The sequence below is a fragment of the Pelodiscus sinensis genome, chromosome 23 (genome assembly GCF_052426305.1).
Source record: "Pelodiscus sinensis isolate ZL-2025 chromosome 23, ASM5242630v1, whole genome shotgun sequence".
Classification (NCBI taxonomy): Eukaryota; Metazoa; Chordata; order Testudines; family Trionychidae; genus Pelodiscus; species Pelodiscus sinensis.
The window spans coordinates 11,282,256-11,303,820 of NC_143074.1; the positions used below are offsets into that span (position 1 = coordinate 11,282,256).

A 21,565-nucleotide genomic window follows, 5' to 3' on the forward strand; every position below is an offset into this window, starting at 1 on the left:
CTAGAGTCACCTCTTTGGTGGATGTTTTCAAATATTTGTCTATAGTGATACAAGTTCATACCATTCAAAATATGTTTGTACTGACACCCCTGGCATCACTGTCTACACATTGTGCATCTATGGTATTTCTGCTTTTGTCAGCATTACAGTCAAAGTTTAATGTACCTGTGGCATACAAATAGAACCAGAGTATTGGGAACAGCTTGTGGACATATCAAGTAAGAGCAATTGCACCAGTTGGAGGTGGGAATGTAGTGAAGCTGATCTTGTTCCCACCTGGAATTCACTTGGATCAATTCAAGTGAGTTAACTGGAGTTATACCATTGTCCTAATTTGGTTAATGCAACCTTAACAAGCTAGCTATAGAGGGGGAAATAACCACTTCTTAATGTTGCCCTGGTTATAAGTCTGCTTGCAACCTACAATGTCTACATATTAAGGATGTGAAAGACTAGTCAACTATCCAATAAGTAAAAGTTTATCAGATAGTCAATACACTAGTCGCTTCTCCTCCCCCCCTTGCTGCCTCTATCGGAAAGATTTAGCAAGGAGGGAAGGCTTAAGAGCAGCAGTGCTGTGTGAAGCCAGGGTCAGCTGGGGACTCCCTGCTGACTCCAGACTCCATGCAGCGCTGCCACTTTGCAACGCTGCAGAGAGCCCCACATGGCATACCAAAGTGGCAGTACCACAGGGATCCTTAGGTCAGCTGGGGACTCCCCAGTTAGCTACCGGCTCCACACCCTGTTTCAAAGCGACAATGCTGCATAGAACCAGGGTCATCAGGGGAGTCCCTAACTGGCCCCCAGCTCCACGCTGTGCTGCCGCTTTGAAATGCCACAGGGCGCAAAGGGCCAGTGGGGGACTCAATCAGTCCCCTGCTAGCCCAGTGTTCCCTGCATCACTTTTGCCTTTGAAGTGTAGCAACAGCCTTGGAGCTGTTACACTTCAAAGGTGAGGCTCCCTTTATAGGCTAATCGAATAGTTGATGCAATTTGCATCGACTATTCAATTTGTCTATTAATCTAAATGTAACATCCTTACAACATACGATGTAGAGTCAAAACCTCACTCCAATGCATAATAGAGTTCATGTCAAATCTTCTCCCAAGACTTGGCTGCTCCTAGGATTCCTCCTTCAGAACTGTTCAGATCATACCCTAGTTCCTTTCGTCTCAAAGAGTCATTCCGACCTCACTTACTCAAATGGAGCAGTGAATTACCTGCAACAGTGCCCATTTAATGCAGAACTCATTCAATCCTTTCCCAGCAGGAGTAGCACCAGGATCAAGGGTTAGATGTTTCAGGCAAACTCTGGGAGACTTGTGTCCCACATATGCTCACTCTCCCTTTCTCTGTGCCAATGGAGCAGTGCTTCTTCTTCGAGTGGTTGCTCATGACCATTCGAATTAGGTGTGTGCACCGCGTCTTCTGGAGCATTTTCCCTAGCGGTACCCATAGCGCCAGCAGGGCGCCCCCTGGAGTGGCGCTGCCATGACGGGGCATAAGTACCCCTGCCGGCGCTGCCCCACCTCAGTTCCTTCTTGCTGCCCGTGACGGTCATTGGAGCGTGTCTCTCTCTTAGATCAGTTAATGGTTCCCGTTTCTCGTAGCATTGTAGATAGTTCTGAATAGTTCAATTAGTTAGATAGTTAGTGTCTCTTTGTTTTTCCTTCTCCCCCTTCGGGGATGAGGCATGCCAGGGCCACAAGGTTTTAAGGCGTGCGCTGTCTGCATAAAGTTTATGCCCAAAGGAGACACTAACTGTGGACCTTGCCGGTACCGCCGTCGATGGTGACGTCGGCTTCTTCGGGGTTCGTCTTGCAACCGGTACCGGCTTCGGCAACGCAGCCTTGCTCCGTGTTGGCACTGCAACCAGCATCGGTACCGGGACCGGTCCTCCCAGTGCCGCAACCGGCTCCACCTCGGGCTCCAGGGCTTGTCCCTCTGGCACCAACTCCACCACCGGGACCAGGTTTCCCGGTACCACAACAGGCATCGTTAATGGCACCGGCACCGGTCTTCCCGGTGCCGGCACACCCTCATCGGGCGCACGCGGGCAAACCCGAGTCCATGGCCAAGTTTGCCCCTCCTTCAGTGACAGGACATTTGTCATCTGCGCCTCCCTGGCCGGAGTCTGACTACTCGTCGGATTCTGATGCGGCATCGTTCAGGTCGGAGTCCTCGGGAGCTTCCTTGGCTCATAGATCCCGTTCCTGGCACCAACGTGATTGTTCGCGGGTGCAGCAGAGTTGGCCACCTCAACCACAGTGGCTTTTCTGGACACCATGGGCTTACCACCAGTGGCAGGGGCCTGTGCCCTCCTCTGTGGTGTCAGGAGCCTCGGGTCGCTGAATGCAACCATCGGCATCGCTGTCGCAACCCCCTCCTTCTCCCCAGAGGTCGCTTGCCTTGGATGCCACGGCTGAGCCACAGGCCTCAGTACCGGAGCCGCTTACGCAAGCGGTTCTGCCTGCCCCACCGGTGCCCCAACCGGTTCCTACGCCGGGCCCGGCACCGATCCAGGAGTCGTCATCATCATCGTCTCCTGATGAAGCCTTGGCGGATCCCGCACCGGCACTGCCTACTATGGATGCCTGGGCGCATCAGGAGCTGCTTAGGTGTCTGGCCTCCAACCTGGGTGTCCCTGTGGAGCCAGTAGTGGAGGACATGGACTCCATGATTGACATCCTCTCGGAGGATGCGCCTGCCCGTTTGGCTTTGCTTAATAAGACCTTGGCCAAAATTACCAATGCCCTATGGCAGACACTGGTGACCCTGACTCCTATCTTAAAAGGAGTCGAGAGGCGCTATTATGTTCCCCAGTTGGGGCACGAACACCTGTACTCCCAACTGTCCCTGGGTCCTTGGTCGTTCAGGCTGTGGCCCAAAGGGAGAAGCTTCCCCAGCCGGGGCCGTCCCCGAAAGCTAGGGAGCCCAAGCGTCTTGACCTGATGGGCCGTAAGATGTATGCCACCGGTGGGGTGCAACTCCACATTGCTAATCAGCAAGCAATGCTGAGTCGTTATGCTTTTAATACCTGGCAGGCCGTGGATAAGTTTAAGGACAAGCTGCCTGCCAAGACCCGTCAGGAGTTTGCGGCCATGACCTCGGAGGGTAAAACCATCACACGCATGGCCCTCCAGGCTTCCCTGGACACTGTCAACTCTGCAGCCTGCACCATGGCGTCAGGTGTGGTTATGCGCCATGGTGTCTGGCTGCAAGTGTCTGGAATACCTCCTGATGTCCAGACTACTATTCAGGATCTGCCTTTTGATGGCAAGGCGTTATTCTCGGAGTATATGGACTCGAGGCTCCATACACTCAAGGACATGAGGTCTACTCTCCGGTCCTTGGGGATCCACACGCCGGCTCCTCAGCGTCATCAGCTGCCCTACAGACAGCAGGGGAGACCGCAGTCCCAGGTCCCCTGTGGGGATTACTGGAGACGCCATCCTCGTGCTCCTAGTGGGGGTGCAGGGGAGGCTGCGGGGCCCCTTGTCCTCAAGGGGTCGTCGACGTCACCTGAGAGGAGACAACCCCTGTGGGGTTGGTCAAGGTCCCTCCCAGCAGCACAAGCACCAATTTTGATGGGCTGCTAAAGAGTCGCGCACCAGCCTCCCACCCTGGCCCCCCATTTGGGGCCAGGTTATCGCGGTGTGCTCAGGCCTGGGCTGAAATCACGACCGATGCCTGGGTCCTAAGGATAGTCAGGAGTGGCTTTTCTGGGCTCGCCCCCTTCCAACCCGCCCACCCCGTCCCTTTTCAGGGACACCTCTGTTGAAGACACCCTCTGCCAGGAGGTGCTGGCGCTCCTCCAAAAGGGAGCTGTGGAGAGGGTCCCTTTACATCTGGAGGGCAAGGGGTTTTACTCCCGATATTTCATTGTCCCGAAATCCAAGGGCAGGGTTCGTCCCATCTTAGATCTCAGGGACCTCAACAAGGTGGTCGTGAAATCCAAGTTCAGAGGGTAACCCTGGCTTCTGTCATTCCAGTTCTACAGTTAGGAGACTGGTACGCAACTCTCAACCTCAAGGATGCTTACTTCCATGTGGCAATAAGACCCAGCCACAGGAGGTTTCTCCGTTTTATTGTTTTCCGATGCCACTTCCAATTTACAGTGCTCCCATTTGGCCTTTCAACTGCACCAAGGGTCTTTACAAAATGCATGGCAGTTGTAGCAGCGTTCCTCCGCAAAAAAGGGGTACACGTGTTTCCGTACCTGGATGACTGACTGATTTGCAGTTGTTCCTATGAGCAAGTGGAGGCCCACGTGTCCCTCACAAGGGCCCTCTTCGTAAGGCTGGGACTCGTGGTAAACGAGGAAGAGTCATCGTTGACTCCCTCTCAGCACCTCGAATTCGTAGGTGCCCTCCTGGACGCCAAGGTGGCGAGGGCACTTCTCCCCAGAACTAGGTTCCTGTTCATGGTGGAGCTGGTCTCCGAATTAACTCGGTTTCCTATCACAACTGCTCAGGTCTGCTCGAGGCTGCTGGGTCACATGGCGCTGTGTATGTTTGTGGTACGCCATGCTCGAATGAGGCTCAGGCCTCTGCAGACCTGGTTGGCAAAGGCATTCAATCAGCCCAGGGGTCTCTGGGACACGGTTCTCACAGTGCCTCCGGAGGCGATAGCCTCCTTACAATGGTGGACTCAGGAGGCAGTGGTGTGCAGCGGGGTTCCCTTCACTGTACCTCCCTCCTCGTTTACACTGGTCACAGATGCCTCAGACCTGGGTTGGGGAGCACACCTGGGGTGTCACAGGACTCAGGGTCTCTGGTCCCCTGTAGAGCGGGCTCTGCACATAAATGTCTGGGAGCTCAGGGCAGGCAGGAGAGCGTGCGAGACCTTCCTGTCGAAGCTCTCTCGCCGCTCTATCCTGGTCCGCATGGACAACATGGTGGCTGTCTTTTACCTCAACAGACGGGGGGAGCCCGGTCGCCTCCCCTCTGTCACAAGGCTCTGTGCCTCTGGGACCTGTGCGTAGAGCACGACATAGTTTTGCAGGCAGAGTACCTGCCGGGGTGCAAAAACCTGCTGGCAGATGCTCTGAGCAGGTCCTTCGGAGCCCACAAGTGGTCTCTCAAGGACTCGGCTCTTCGTCAGATCTTCCACAGGTGGGGCTGTCCCCTATTAGACCTGTTTGCCTTGGCACGCAACACCAAGTGCCAGAGTTACTGCTCCCTGTTGGGGCTGGGGGAACACTGCTGGGGGGATGCCATGACGGTGACATGGCCGGCGGGCATCCTCTACGCTTTCCCTCCGTTTCACCTAATTCCCAGGGTTCTCACCAGGGTCAAGACCTTCAGGTCCATGGTCATCCTGATAGCCCCTCAGTGGCCCAGACAATTCTGGTTCCCTATACTGGTGGACATGCTCAGCGAGGAGCCTATAACGCTGACCCAACCTTGGGATGCGGGGACCATGGTTCACCCAAATCTCAGCTCTCTCCACCTGACGGCCTGGTTTATCCGTGGCTGACCCAACCAGAAAGGGAATGTACCCAGGAGGTACAGATGGTGCTCCTAAGTAGTAGGAAACCGTCTACCAGGCGGTCATACGCAGCCAAGTGGTGGCGCTTCTCGTCTTGGGCGTCCAGAAGGGGAGTGCACCCATCCTGTGCACCTGTCCCGTCCATTCTGGACTACCTTTTTGAACTTAGGTCCAGTGGCCTCTCTACCTCCTCTGTCAAAGTCCATGTGGCATCTCTCTCCACCTTCCATGTTGGTTTGGCAGGAGTTTCCCTGTTTTCTGACCCTGTGGTCAAAAGGTTCCTTACGGGTTTGGATAAGTTGTATCCCTCGGTTAGACCCCCTCTGCCCACTTGGGACCTCAACCTCGTGTTGTCTAAGCTTGTGTCACCCCCTTTTGAGCCGCTGGCCACATGTTCTTTGAAGCACCTCTCTATGAAGGTTGCATTCATTGTGGCCATTGTGTCGGCTCGCAGGGTCTCCGAGTTGAGGGCATTAACTGTAAACCCGCCCTACCTAGTGTTTTCTGACAATAATGTGAGTCTCCGCCCTCATCCGGCCTTTCTCCCCAAGGTGGTATCACCATTCCATTTGTCCCAAGAAATTTACCTCCCGGTTTTCTTTCCAAGCCCCACGCCTCCCCTAAGGAGCAAGGCTCCATTCCCTGGATGCTAGATGTGCGCTAGCTTTCTATATTGATAGGACCAAACCCTTTCGCAAATCCACACAATTGTTTATCGCTGTCACTGACAGAATGAAAGGGCTCCCCATATCAACCCAGAGGTTGTCCAACTGGGTCGCAGGGTGTATCAGGGAGTGTTATGCCTTGGCCAGGAAGGTCCCGCCCCAGGTTACAGCACATTCCACCAGGGCGCAGGCGTCCTCTGTAGCTTTTGTGGCACAGGTTCCAATCACTGAAATCTGCAGGGCGGCCACGTGGTTGTCGCTCCATACCTTTACGGCGCACTATGCACTGGCACAGCAGGCCAGGGAGGATGCAAGGGTGGGCTCTGCAGTCCTCAGCTCTGTATTGTAAATATGTATGGTTTATCTGTGTCACATTGCACTTTCTACAGTTTCTGGGTTCGCTCGGTTGAATAAATTTGTTTGGATTGTTCAACTTTCGTAGACTTCTCTTTCTGAGTGCTCCGACCCCTCTTCCTTGAAGTGGGGTTGGCTTGGAGGTCACCTAATTCAAGTGGACATGAGCAACCACTCAAAGAAGAAAAGAACGGTTACTTACCTGTAACTGTTGTTCTTCGAGATGTGTTGCTCATGTCCATTCGACTCCCCCCCTATCTCCCCTTCGTCGGAGCGTCCGGCAAGAAGGAACTGAGGTGGGGCAATGCTGCCAGGGGTACTTATGCCCCACCATGGCGGTGCCACTCCAGGGGGTGCCCTGCCGGTGCTACGGGTACCGCTAGGGAAAACGCTTCGGAAGACACGGTGCACGCGGTGCGCACACCTAATTTGAATGGACATGAGCAACACATCTCGAAGAACAACAGTTACAGGTAAGTAACCGTTCTTTTCTGTACTTCTACAAAGATAGTCTCAATTTGTATCAAATTACTTCAGGTCTTATTTGATGCCCGCTGTCAGGTACTCTTGTCTGACTGCCTCCTAAGGATAGTACCGCCATTGACGTTAGAGGCTGCAGAGCTATATGGGAGCATTTCACATGCCTTTCAAAGACCAGGAGGGAAATGATCTGCGATGTATCCTAGGCACAGCAGGTCTCTTCCTGAGGACAATGCATTCAGATACCTTCAGAGGATCAGCTGGTTTCTTCTGACAATGTATTTGCTACCTAGTGGGGACAGCTCAGCAGCTTGTTTAAAATTTAGATGGCCTGAGGTCCTCTAAGGGCTTCACAACATTACCCCAGTCTGTAGGGCTGGGACTAACCCACTCCATCCTGAGTGCAACAATAACATGTACACAATGACTTAGACACTTGCACATGTATGGTGAAACAGAGAGTGTGTTGTCAGCATCTAGCTCTAAAAACCTCTCTACCTTTTCATCTTCTTTGCTTTACACCAGATCAAACCATCTGTCCCTCCATTCATAAATCAGCATTGCCAGTTATCACCCAGCCATTCTCTGGCTCTCTCGCATTTTAACTCCCTGCAGGGAAAAACCTCTCCAGAAGTTCCCTTGCTTATTAAAACTCCCACTTCTGATTGGCTTGTACATTTTTTGGTTTTGCTGTAATTCTGGTGACCGGAACAGCCTGTTCTGGTTGATGGTTGTACTACAGGCTCCAAAGCTGTCTTTAAAAAAATAAAACCACTCAAAACCTAGGATTTTGGGAATTCTATTTATCCCACAGGAATTGCTATAGCTGCTGCTGGAATATGGTTGAGAAAGGAATGAAAGAAGATCCATGAGGTTATGCAGGAAGAGGAGGAACAAGAGACAATATGTGTGGCACCTGAAAAAAATTGGAGAGCTACTGATTTAGACAGAAAGCACCACCTGGTGGAGGTTTTAGGCTTCTTTACTCAAAGTATCTCACCTATGTCTATGGTACAGCCTGTGGCTACATCTAGACTGCAAGTTTCAATTGGAAAAAAGAAACACAATTTGCAATACGCAAATTGCGTATTTTTTTCTGCTTTACTGTCGAAAGAGTCTTTTCCCAAAATTGGTGCGTCTACACGGCGCCAAATTTTGGAAAAAAATGCTCTTTCGACACATCCCTTATGCCTTGTAGAATGAGGTTTACAGGGATGGCAAAAGAGCACTTCCACTTTTTTGAAAACATTTTCGAAAAAGCGGACTCATTCCTTGGAAGTGGCATTGCTTTTCTGGGATACCTCTGGAAAAGCAATGCAATCTAGACATAGCCTGTGTCGGCATGATGTATGTCACCATAAATTACACTCAGGGCTCGACAAATCATGTAATCTACTCACCCATGGTGAGTAGATTACAAGCCGGCACAGCTGGTGCTGCGTGATCTGCGCATGCGCAGCTTGCTGAACTGCGTGGCTGGCAAGCGGGGCTCGCTGCTGCTTGGCGAGCCTGGACTTACACTGACATGCGAGTTCATGTGCACAGCACTCAGTTGAAGTAACAATATCTTCGCTATCACCCATCTTGTCTCTCTCATGTCTACACTACCACTTCTGTCAGCAAAACTTGTGTCGCTCAAGGGTGTGAACGCACATCTCTCAGCAACATAATTTTCACCAGCATAAGTGGTATTGGGCACAGCTTCTCCCACCAACATGGCTATAGCCACTGTTTGAAAATGATTTAATTATGGGCTCTTCCATCAGCACAGAGTGGCTACACAAGAGATCTTGCAGTGGTGCAGCTGTGTTCGTACCACAGCAAGATCTCTAGTGTAGACATAGCTTCATAAACAACACTACAAATGTAATGCTAACAGGTGGAACCAAACCTGGGACCAATGGAACTTAGTGCATGAGCCTCTATGGCCTGAGCTAAAAGCCAGCTGGTGCTCAGCTAATGCTGCAGAGCAGACTCAGTCTCTCTCTGTAAGTGGTTTAAGTGTCACTGCATGGGACAGTGAACCACACCCAGTAGGTGTGTGGGTTACACAAACAACTGTCAAAGTGTCTTGGGGGAGGGGTAATTTATTGGTAAAAGCTGGCTGCTAAAAAGGCAACAGCATGACATTGCCAGCCATCTGCCTAAACTCAAGTCTTCATAGACTAGGAAGTGGGTCTGGCCCACGAAAGCTCATCACCTAATAAACCATCTTGTTAGTCTTTAAAGTGCTACATAGTCCTGTTTTTTGTTTCAGCTACACCAGACTAACACGGCTACATTTCTATCACTAAAACTAGCAGGCTTGGAAGCACACTCAGCAATCCATTCTAGCAAACCTCCTATAGTCATGCTGCGGGAAGAACATAAGAATGGCCATACTGGGTCAGACCAAAGGTTCATCTAGCCCAGTATCCTGTCTGCCATCAGTGGCCAATACCAGATGCTCCAAAAAGAGGATCACAACAGGTAATTCTTACATTATCCCTCCCCTGCCACCCACTTCCAGAGAAACAAGAGGCTAGGGACACTATTCCTACTCATCCTGGCTAATAGCCATTGATGGACCTAACCTCCATGAATCTATCTAGCTCCTTTTTGAACCTTGTGAAAGTTCTAGCCTTCACCACATCCTCTGGCAAGGAGTTCCACAGGTTGACTGTGCGCTGAGTGAAGAAAAACTTCCTTTTGTTTGTTTTAAACCTGCTGCCTATTTATTTCATTTGGTGACCCCTAGTTCTTATATTGTGGGAATAAGTAAATAAGTTTTCCTTGTTCACTCTTTCCATGGCTGTCATGATTTCATAGACCTCTATCACATTTCCCTTTAGGGAGGGGAAGGCTGAGCAGGCTCCAGATGCACCTGCTTCAAACTTTCTCTTTCATTATAGGGAGTCAAATGCAATGCCAAAGCCCCCACTGTACAGGGCAAAATGAAGGTGTAAAAATGGACCAGTCAGAAGCAACACCATGCCCCGGAATCACAAACTTACCTGTGTACTAATCACCAGTTGTGAGCCGTGCAGAATGCACATCTCAAAAGACTTTGTTAGATGCACCCATCCATGAGTGCAGCAGCTGCTGGTTCCCTCTGTGCTGCTCCTACCAGGTGAAGCACCTTTCTCTAGCTTCCCCCCTCACCATAACTGCATCTCATTTCAAAGTTCTGATGAAAATCTCTCCTGTCCCTTGCCTTAGGATTCCCACGAATATAAGTTTGAATGGTAGGGCAAACACATGCATCCCAGCACTGTCAAAAGGGGCAGTGATTATTTGAGACCCCACAACCTGGGCCTGAGACACTTGGACCCTTCCAAAATCAGACTGATCCCACATACTGTATGTCCAGACCTGGTACCACCCCCACTTCTGTGATTCTCTCTCTTGATATCTCCCACTCTTTTGGGATCAGAGGCAGAGATCTGCTGGGCCCCTGCAACACTCAGGGAAGCAACGGGAACTGCTCCACAGCTGTTGGGATGAGGCAGCAGCTCAGAAGGGTATTTGAGATGCAGTGAGGTTACAGGCACAACATTGCTCAAGATAGTTAAGTCCGAAGCAGACTGTGAAGAGCTTCAAAAGGATCTCAACAAAACTAGGTTACTGGCCAACAAAATGACAGATGAATTTTAATGCTGATAAATGCAAAGTAATGCATATTGGAAAACATAATCCCACCTATACGTTCAAAATGATGCAGAGTAAAAGTTAGCTATTACCACTCAAGAGAGAGATTTTGGAGTCATTGTGGATAGTTCTCTGAAAACCTCCACTCAATGTGCAACGGCAATCAAAAAAACAAATAGAATGTAGGAATCTTTTAAAAAGGAATAGAGAATAAGACAGAGAATATCTTATTGGCTCTATAAATCCGGGGTATGCCCACATATTGAATACTGCATACAGATATGGTCACCTCAAAAAAGATATCTAGGCATTGGAAAAAGTTCAGAAAAGGGCAACAAAAATGATTAAAGATATGGAACAGCTGCCATGGGAGGAGAAATTAATAAGACTGGAACTTTTCAGCTTGGAAAAGAGATAAGGGCAGGTGTTAAAATAGAGATCTATAAAATTATGACCGGTGCGGAAAAAATGAAAAAGAGTTATTCCCTACTTCCCATAACACAAGAACTAAGGGGCTCCCAAATGAAATGACTAGGTAGCAGGTTTAAAACAAACAAAAGGAAGTATTTCTTCACACAACACACAGTCAACCTGCGGAACTCCTTGCCAGAGGATGTGGTGAAGACCAGGACTTTAACAGGGTTCAGAACAAGAGCTAGCTAGACTCATGGAGGTCTGGCCCGTCGATGGCTATTAGCCAGGACGGGCAGGGATGATGTCCAGATCCTCTGCTTGCCAGGGGCCGGGAATGGGTGCCAGGGGAGGGCCCACTCGAGGAGTCCCTGTTCTGTTCACAGCAGCTGGCCTTGGCCCCGTGGGAAGACAGGACGCGGGGCTGGACAGACCTTGCTCTGACCCAGCCCGACTTCTCTGCTTTTCCTGGGGCGTTCTCGCCCCGACTCTCAGCCCTGCAGCCCCGCCCCCGCTTAAGCCTCCTGTCGGCCCCACCCCTGCCTGCTCTGTCCCCGCCCCCGCCGCAGCCCCCTCCCCTCAGTGCTCGAAACAGCCGCGTTTCCGGTGGTGCCTTCCCGCCCTCCTTGGAGCGGCGCGCGGGGCAGCCTGGGACCGGGCCGGCGGCAGCGCGGGGGGATGGGGGGCGGCTCCGGGCCGCTCCGGCTCCTGCTGCTGCTGCTGCTGGGGGCCGCGGGCTCGGCCGCCGCCTGGGACCTGCGCTCCCTGCACTGCAGCTTCTCGGCCGCCTGCGAGTGCGACTTCCGGCCCGACGTGCGCGGTGAGCGGGGCAGCCTGAGGGGGGCAGCGGCGCCGGGGGCCGGGGGGAAGCCGAGGCGGGCGCCCCCTCTGGGGGTAGCCGGCGGCAGGAGGTCGAGGGGGCGGGGCGGGGAATCCCGAAGAGCCGGGGAGGGGGGCTCCTGTAGGGGCGGACTGAGGGGCCACCCTGGGGCCCCTCTCCGAAGAGTTGAGGGGCCGGGCGAGGGTTGTGCTGCCTGCCCTGCCGCAGGGCGTCTCTCTTCAGCGCCCTCTGAGCTCCGAGCGCGGCTGTCTCGGGGCCAGTGTGCAGAACAACGCGCGTGAGGCGACCCCCAGCCCGGGGTGACTGGCGCTCCGGGGAGACACTAGGTCAGCAGGTCCCAGTCCGGCTCTGCGGGGCTATGGGCGATTGTGGGTGCTGTGAGCATCCTTAGGGGGGAGGTGAAAAGGTGCCTCTTCTCTAGGCAGTCCTGCAGTAAAACCACTTCCTTGAGGGCCACAGATGTTCAGAAAGACTTGCTGCTTTGTGCTGGCTAGAGCCTGATCCAAGGCCTATTGGAAATATGTTCGTCTACTTCAATATACATTGATTAGTGCCTGGATAATGTCTTCCTGGCTGTTCAGTGTTTCTGTCCACTCTGATTTCAAAGGGTAATGTCCCCTGAAGACTTTCTACACTTCAGCGCACCTCCACCTGGAGAAAACCCCAGGGTAGTCCTGAAATTCATGGGGTTTTTTCCTTTTCTTAAGTGCATCCCATTACTCCCAGTTAAACTCCTTGCTACCATTATGAAGACCTGGCCTACACGTAAAAGTTTTATTAGTATAAAACTAACCGTTGGTTAGTGGTATGATTTTTTTTTTCTTAACTAGTTATACCAATAAAAACTATAGTGTGAACATAGTTATACTGCTGTTAAAGTGCCTTAATGCCAGTATAGCTTTTCAGTGCTTGGAACACTTTTATGCTGATAAAAATACACATACACTGTTTTTACTATACTGGTAAAGTTAAAGAAGTACACAGGCCCAGAGTCATCTGAGAAATGCAAATGCAAAGTGCTCCACTTAGGAAGGAACAATCAGTTTCACTCATACAGAATGAGAAGCGACTGTCTAGAAAGGAGCACTGCAGAAAGGGATCTAGGGATCATAGTGGACCACAAGATAAGTATGAGTCAACAGTGTGACACTGTTGCAAAAAAAGCAAACACGATTCGGGGCTGCATTAACAGGAATGTTGTGAGCAAGACACAAGAAGTAATTCTTCCATTCTGTTCTGTTCCAATTTGACCTCAGTTGGAATATTCTGTCCAATTCTAGGCACCATATTTCAAGAAAGATGTGGAGAAATTGGAGAAGGTCCAGAGAAGAGCAACAAAAATTATTAAAAGTCTAGAAAACATGACCTATGTGGGAAAACCCAATACTTTCAGTTTATTTAGTTTGTAAAAGAGAAGACCAAGAGGGGAATCATAGGACATGATAGCAGTTTTCAAGTACCTAAAAGGGTGTTACAAGGAGAAGGAAGAAAAATTGTTCTTCTTGACCTCTGATGTTTGGACAAAAAGCAATGGGCTTAAAGGGAGGTTTCGGTTGGACATTAGGTAAAACTTCCCAACTGTCAGGGTTGTTAAACACTGGAATAAATTGCCTAGGGAGGTTGTGGAATCTCCATCACTGGAGATATGTAAGAGCAGGTTAGATAGACATCTATCAGGGATGATCTAAATCAGAGGTTCTCAACCGTGGGCCATATGGCTCCCTAGGGGCCATGCCCTACCTTTAGGGGGCCACATGTAAAAAACCGGAACATTAGGTAAATTATGTACCTTTTTTTCCAACTAACAGCAGCTATGAGGGGGGCCACAGAGGTAAACAAGGCTCAGAAGGGGGCCATGAGCAAAAAAAAGGTAGAGAAACACTGATCTAAATGATGCTTGGTCCTGCTGTGAGGGCAGGGGTCTGGAGTTGATGACCTCGTTAGGTCCCTTCCAGTTTTAGTATTCTATGAAGTTATCCCAAAGGAATCTCAACCTAGCGTCAGAGGGGAGAGGGCAGAGATGTGTTCAAAAAATAGCCCAAATTACTTCCAGCTCTTAACCCAACACATTCTAAATTTTGGTTTGGATTAATTCCAGGTTTGGAGTGTGACTTGGCCCTGAACCTGGTTGGGCAGCACCTGGTGAGGCAATTGGTGGTGAAAGGAGTGAGAGAGTTTTTACAAAATCATGATCCCATCAAACCACTGGTGATGTCCTTCCATGGCTGGACTGGCACAGGCAAAACATATGTGAGCTCCATGCTTGTCCGTAATTTGTTTCGAGATGGGATCCGCAGTCCATATGTCCACCAGTTCTCCCCAATAGTGCACTTTCCCCACGCTGAACAGATCGAGCAGTACAAGGTAAATGTAGGCCTCTGAAAGCTAAGTTACCAGACTTACTTCCTCTTCTAATTATCTAGACAGCCATTGGATAAATACTGAAATTCCTCTCCCACTTTCCAACATATGTTGTAAAGTGCAATATAAGCTCTAATCTGAGACTGATCCGATGCTTTCCAAACACTAATTAAGCCAGTGGGATACGATCTCAGCTTTACAGATGAGAAAACTGAGATACAGCTAGGGCCAGTGACTTGTCCAAGGTTAAACTGCAAATCAGTGGAAGAAGTGGCCCTATAACCCAGTCTTGCTATCAGCCCCCCGCTCTAACCACTTGATTGTACTCCTGTTAACCTTGGCATTGTCCAGAAACTAAAGGCACTTATGCAAGGAGGTTAGCTGATAAATACTGAATGGAGCAGAACTAATGACATTTGTGGGTTTCTTTACACCATATTTGGAGGAAAAAAATATAGCTCTCTTGATTCCTTAGGAGACAGGTGATTTGAGCCCAAGTTTTCTATTAGAAAAAATGCTTCAGTGAAGACCTAATATGTTTCACCAGGAAGTACGTACATGAAAATATAGAATAGTGTGAATATTGGATCAGCTGCAGTCTTGTAAGAATGTGCAGTTGATGTCAGAGGAGTTTGATATGCTTACACCAGAACTGAATTTGGTTAAAATATATTTTTCTGTGTATCTGTACTAATGGCTGGTCTCAGCTTAGAGTGAAGGGAGAGAGTATGTTTTCAATAATTTTTGGGGACTATTAAACTTGTTGCGCTGTTAAATTTCAGTTTGATCCATGCTTAAACTAAATCTAGTCTTAGTAACAAATCCATTTAAAGATTTGTTACTAAGACTAGATTAAGTTAGGCAAAATTAATTAATGGAATTGATCATCAGTTGAATTAAGAGCAAAGCAGTTTACCAGAGAACCTTCACAAATGATAGTCAGTCTTACATTGTACAAAGTAGGCGCTTCTTTCTGGGCCGAACATCATAGATGCTGTTCTAAAGAACAGCAGATTTTGAGGTTTTCTAGTATTCTTAGCCCTGATTGAGTTCTCGTGTAAGCTTAGCTCCTTAGTAGCTCAAGCTCACCTCACAAATGTGTGGTCCTAACTGGCTTGGTTTAATTTTTCCAGGAAAACCTGAAGAGTTGGATCCAGGGGAACTTGACAAACTGTGGCCGATCAGTGTTTCTCTTTGATGAGATGGATAAGATGCACCCAGGTCTGATTGATGTGATTATACCATTCCTTGGACCCTCCTGGGTTGTGTATGGAACCAACTACCGAAAAGCTATCTTCATTTTCATAAGGTAGAATAACTCCTTCTACAGCCAGTATAGCTGGATTAATCTAATGCAGTGCTACTAATTTACAAATGTTAAGTTCCTCTCTATTTTAACCTCCAAGAGCATGTCTTTTCTGCTAGTTCCGTGAGATCTCAGCTCATTTTAGTATCCCAAGGTACAAGGTCTCCTAGTGCTTTGCCTTTTCTGCTATTTAGCAACTTCTGTAGCAGTCTTCATAGGCTAATCAGGTGAGAATACCAAGACTGCTTCCATACTCACTGCAGGATGAGGCCGTGCCAATGCAGTACAGTAGACTATGTTGATGTAATGTGATAATTCTCTGGTAATTTCTTGCCTTGGTATTTCGCAGCAATGGAGGGGGTGAGCAAATTAATCAAATGACGCTGGATCTTTGGTATGCTCGCAAGGACCGAGAAGAGATCAGCCTGCAAGATCTGGAATCTGCAGTTTCAGAAGCTGTGTTTGAAAATCCCAATAGTAAGTCTTTCCATATACAGGGAAATGCTTTTCATTGAGCATGTTCACCAGCGGGGGAACCAAACCCTATTTTAAATAAGCCAATGATATTTATACAGTATTTTACATACAGGCAGTCCCCGGGTTACGATCCGTACTTACGAACGAGGCTTTTCTCGCCCCAGAGGACGCGGGCGGCGGGACCGTCCAGACGTGCCACGGTCCCGCCGCCCGCGTCCTCCGGGGCGAGAAAAGCTGCTCCGCATCTCCCTGGTCTGCTGGGGGGGTCCCAGCAGACCAGGGAGACGCGGAGCAAAGCCGTGGAGGACACGGACGGCGAGACCGCCCAGACGCGCCACGGTCCCGCCGCCCGGGTCCTCCACGGCTTTGCTCCGCGTCTCCCTGGTCGCAGTTGCTCTGCCCCGGGCTTCCTGGAATCAGCCGCTGATCAGTTTCAGCAGCAGCTGACTTGGGGACACCTGGGGTAGAGCAGCTGGGGTGCTGCCGGGTTGGTCCCCGCAGCACCGAGGTGCGGCGCTGCGGGGACCTACCCGGCATCGCCCCAACTGCTCTGTCCCAGGTGTCCAGATTCAGCTGCTGTTGAAACTGATCAGCGGCTGATTCTAGGAAGCCCGGGGCTGAGAAACTCTGCCTCGGGCTTCCTGTAGTCAGCCGCTGGTCAGTTTCAGCAGCGGCTGAATCTGGACGCCAGTTCCGACTTAAGTACAAATTCAACTTAAGAACAAACCTACAGTCCCTATCTTGTACGTAACCCGGGGACTGCCTGTACATGCCAAGCTATTATCAGTTTTCAGGAAAAGGCCTGAAGTAGAGTTAGGGTCTGGATGGATTGCTTTGGCAGATGAAGAGTGGTTGTACTTTTCAAGCCTATAGAAACATTGCCATGCTTAGCAGAGCTCTGTTGGAAGAAGGGGCATCCGTGACTGAATAGGAGCCAAAGGGTAGTCGGGCATAATAAAAATCTAGTTAAGAGCCTGATCCTGAGAGAGACTGATCACCAGGGCTCGACAAATTATGGAAAAACCTACTCGCCAGACAAAAAAGGGACTCGCCACCCTCCCCCACAAAAAGTGTGTGTGGCTTTTTTTATGCATAAATTCCTAATAAGAATAAGAACAGTAATTACTAATAAGTTATTAATAAATATCACCCAAGTTATTAATAAATATCTTATAAACCTCTACTTTTTCTCTCTGCTGCCATGTCTCCTTCCCTTGCTCCATCAGCCCTCCTGGTGCCTGCTGCCCCCCCAACCCCTCACCCTCCTCTGCTGTCCTGACTCCTGCCCTTCTCACTGCCCTCAGCCTTCCTGAGACCTGCCCCCCTCCACCAGCCCTTCTTTCCCCCCTGTGCCCACTCCTCCAGTAGCCCCACTCTGATCATGTTAGCTACCCCTCCTCATCCCCTCTCCTAAAACCTCCCTCTACACACCTGCCCTGCCTCTCTCCTCTGGTGCTGGTCCCTCCGCTGCAGGTGTCTCCCCTTCTGCTTCACCCCCAGAATCCCTTGGCACCTGCACCCTCCTGGTGCCTCCCCCTTCCTTCACTGCCCCTGCCCCCTTTGCCCTCTTTTTCCCTGATACCCACCACCCTCTGCCCCCATTCCCCTCATGCCCGTGCCCTCACGGATGCCTTGCTCCATCCCCGCATTCCTCATGCCCACCCCTTCTTTCAAACCTTCTCCCAGCACCTCTCCCTCCCCTCTCTAACTCCCAGTACCCTTACCCTCTCCTCTCCCAGCATCACCCTGTCCCCTCTCCCACTGACACCTCCCCTCCTGCCCTTTTCCTCAGTCTGCACTTGGCCCCCTGGCATTTGTCTCTCCTGCACCCCTGTTCCTTGGTGCCTTCCCCTTTCTTCTTCTTCTTCTCCTCCTGACTGCCTCTCCTCCCCTCCCCTCAGCACAAGCCCCTTCCCCATATTTTTCCCCTCCCCTCCCCCCAGCTCAGCCCAGCCCCTTCCCCTTCCCCAGGGCCAGATCTAGGTTTTTTGCTGCCCCAAGCAAAACATTTTTTGGCCGCCGCCCCTCCCCCCCTTTTGTTGTTGTTGTCTTTTACACGTTTGCATTTTGCAATGGTTTTTTTTTTTTTTGGTTGGTTGGTTTTCATTTTTGTCCTGGCATTTTAGCCCTATAAATAGCGTTTTCATTCGTTTTTTTCCATAAAGGCAAAGGCGCTTCATGTGAACTCCCCGTTTCACTCACTGCTGGGTCACAGCAGCCTTTTCCCTGCCCTGTCCAGCCCCTCCCTATGGACAAGCACCCTTCATTCCCGACCCACAGGGGGAGCAGGGACAGCACAGAGCCAGAGGGGTGCAGGGAACAGTGGGGAGGGTACGGGGGTGGCGCAGGGAACAGAAGGCACAGAGGGACGCAGGGAGCAGGGTGCGGTGGAGGCACGGAGAATGAGACATGGGGAACGGGAGGGGCAGAGGGATCAGGGTCTAGGGGCAGTGCAGGGAATGGGCAGCACAGAACTGGGGGGGCAGGGATCAGGGGGAGCAGGGTGCAGGGTGCAAGGGCGGTGCAGAGCCAAAGGGTCGCAGGGAAGAGGGAGAGCATGGGGTCCAGAGAGCAGGGGCGGCGTGGGGAACAGGTGGTGCGGAGACAAAGGGGGACTGGGGCCGTGGCAGGACTGGAGCCGGCGGGGCGGGCCCTGGCTGCGCTGCGCGCCATAGCCAGTTCCCAGGGACACGCGGCCAGAGCCGAGCTGCTGCGGCTCTTTAAAATCAGCGGGGCCACGTCACGCCAGCGTCCTGGCATCCCGCCCTGCCTCCTCGTGCTGGAGCTGCACGCTGGCAGCCCGGTGGCAAGAATCGCCGCACTTCCCCCTTCCCAGCGGCGCTCTGCTCCTCGGCCGGCGGATTGGATGAGGCTGCGCCGCGCGTAGTGCGGGCTTCTGCCAGCCCGTCACAACGGCCCACCGGGCCAGTCCGCCCCTGCACTCGCCAGCTGGTAAAATCTACTCACCATGGGCGAGTGTATTAGGGTACGTCTATAGACCAGTGTTCTTTCAGAATAACTGACATTATTCCAAAATAACATAGTGCGTGTCTACACTACCAGCATTTATTTCAAAATAATGTTGAGCTGGAAGACTTCTGACACCAACTCACGGTCACCCTCGTTTCATGAGGAGTAAGGGAAGTCGAAGGACTAATGTTTTTCCTTTGACTGCCTGCTGTATAAATGGCACCAAAAGCCAAATTAAGCTATTTCAACTTCAGCCATGCAATTGAAGTTGCATGGCTTAATTCAACTTTAGCCCTGCACTGTAGATGTACCCATCGAGGTTGCCTTTCTTTCCCTGCTCAGCAGTTCTTGCGATTGGGCCTAACATAGGTTAGTATGTACAGAGGTTAGGAACCATGTACTTGGAGAACACTGGATTTGACTACTATTAGAGGACAACAGATGAACCCAGCTCCTTCAATTGAATTGGGAACAGAAGCAGATCTGTAGTCTCTTTTGGGTACTCTGATAAGAGCCCTGCAAATCTGTGGATATCTGCATTTCTGGATGCAGATGTATTATTTACCATCTTTGTGGATTATGTTTGTATCTATGCAGAGTTCTGACTATGTCTTCCTAGAAACTAGCTCTGGAGGTGCTGGCTTTGACATCTGATTCCTCCTAGAGGGTGGGGGTGTCTCCAGTGCGAACAGGATTGAATTAATAGAACAGCAAGAGAACTCTGAAGGTAAAGCTCTTTGCTTCTCCTTTTTCACCTGCAGATGGGTTTTGGAAGTCTGGAATCATCGAAGAGAACCTCATTGATCTCCTTGTGCCTTTTCTCCCACTGAAGCAACACCACGTTAAACAATGTGTAATGAATGAACTCACCCAACAAGGTTTACCGGTACGGCAGGATGTCATTCAGGCAGTTGCTGACAGCATCCCCTACTTCCCAGAGGAAGAGAGAGTGTTCTCATCAACAGGCTGTAAAACAGTGGCTTCTCGTGTTACCTTCTTCTCCTAACCTGAGAAGGACTTTTTCTCCAAAGCAGCACGTAATTGAGGATAAAGCAGTCTAGGAAGACAAGTTTGCCCATATATTTGCTCAGTTTCAGAGGAGTGGAATTTAAGAATTTTTAAAGCTGCTGTGCCCAGTAAAACAGGGATGACTGTTAAGAGCATCAGAGTTCCACGGTCTGTTAGGATAAGTGCTGCCTCCGTGCTAGTCCTTGTCCTCCAGCCCTAAAGAAGAGACTTCAGGATTCAACCTTGGGAACAAAGGGCAAACTAACCTGATTCTAAGCACTTTATCAGTCTGTTCTTTGCCCAGGTAAGAGTGCGTACACGGAACAGCCAAGAATACCACACTGATACGTATGCGGAGTCCAAAGGGAAAGAGGCTTGGATGTATCGCAATGGCTGGGAAGGGTTCTTGGCTACTGCCACCTCCGTATGATAGCTGGAACTGTAGCAGATCTTCCCCATTCTTCTCTGGGCAGCTGCCAAGATTCTCTGGCCCAGCTATGATGAATGATCTTCCCTAGGCTGCAGACAAGGGAGTTTCATCCTCTAGTGCTTTTTTTAGTGGCATTTTTAAACATTTTAATGTGAATTTCAGTAGTGCCAATGTTCAGGAGCTTCCCATACTGCTCTGTGAACATTCTAAACAAATTGAACAGTCTCATCTTAAATCTCTAGGGCAAATGTTAAGAGCCAGCTTTTCTCAGGTTTTCTTTCACTGTGAACAAGTGCTGGTAGGTGAGGTTCCAAGTGCAGTACTGTACTGAGCAAGTGGGGGAAAGAAATGTGTGATTTCTGTTAGCAGCTCTGCCCAAGACATGGGGTGTGGTGTTGAACAAGACCCATAACCTCCCAAACACTTTTTCCACCATAGAATACCAAGTCACTCCCTTGAGTCAGCACCAATTACTTACAACTTGCTCGGGAAGAATTGGGAGCCATGTATGTCAATCTTTCCCTGTATAAAAATGGTGATTCCTACCTCACTGGGGGAAGGGCATTAAGTACCAAGTTTTAGTCTTGTGCTGTATTATGTTGCTAGGGTGAATGTGTCTCATCTAAGTTGCATTTAGGTGCTGAGTCTCTTGCAGATATATTGGAGGCTGTCATTCAAATAACCTGTTGTCCCTGGCAGAGCTACATTCCATTCCCTTTCAGTGCCTCAGGTGCAGCTCACTGTATCACAATTAAATGCTGCTAGGGGTTGGAAATAATTCATAGGAATCCAATTCCCCACACTCAGCTGTCACTGTCCAGCACAGCATCCTTTGCTCTTTTACCCTGTATCAGCTGGCTGCCCAGTGTACTACAAGAGGAACCAGTGTAAGCTCTGAGCAAATAGGTTTGGGGCTAGACAGAAAGTGAGATCCAGGAACTTGCGTGCCAATTGCCTCAGGAAGGCCTCTTCAGTACAGCACTGGAGCAACCAGCATTGAGATTAAGAAGGAGCCAACACTATCAAACTTCAGATCCTGCCCAGGGTACAGTTGGACCAATTTACAGATTTGCTGTTAAACATTTTGCCTCTTCCAAAAGGTTCAGTTATTTTAATTTAAAATAAATCTGTTTAAAAAACTGTG

The 21,565-nt window shown here is 50.1% G+C and overlaps 1 protein-coding gene across 1 annotated transcript; it reads left to right on the forward strand.

Annotated features, from left to right (window-relative positions):
• Nucleotides 1-11,614: 11,614 nt before the first annotated feature.
• On the forward strand, nt 11,615-21,565 carry TOR2A (torsin family 2 member A). Its single transcript, XM_075905266.2, has 5 exons — nt 11,615-11,848; nt 13,968-14,233; nt 15,364-15,539; nt 15,886-16,013; nt 19,745-21,565. Exons 1-5 carry the CDS (start codon nt 11,707-11,709, stop codon nt 19,987-19,989), a joined length of 957 nt encoding a protein of 318 aa, XP_075761381.2. The 5' UTR covers nt 11,615-11,706; the 3' UTR covers nt 19,990-21,565.

Excerpts from the sequence above, each read along its gene's own strand:
- TOR2A (XM_075905266.2), top strand. The coding sequence starts at position 11,707 with ATGGGGGGCGGCTCCGGGCCGCTCCGGCTCCTGCTGCTGCTGCTGCTG. Across the intron at positions 11,849-13,967 it reads CTTCCGGCCCGACGTGCGCG|GTTTGGAGTGTGACTTGGCC; the intron begins GTGAGCGGGGCA and ends GATTAATTCCAG. Across the intron at positions 14,234-15,363 it reads AACAGATCGAGCAGTACAAG|GAAAACCTGAAGAGTTGGAT; the intron begins GTAAATGTAGGC and ends TAATTTTTCCAG.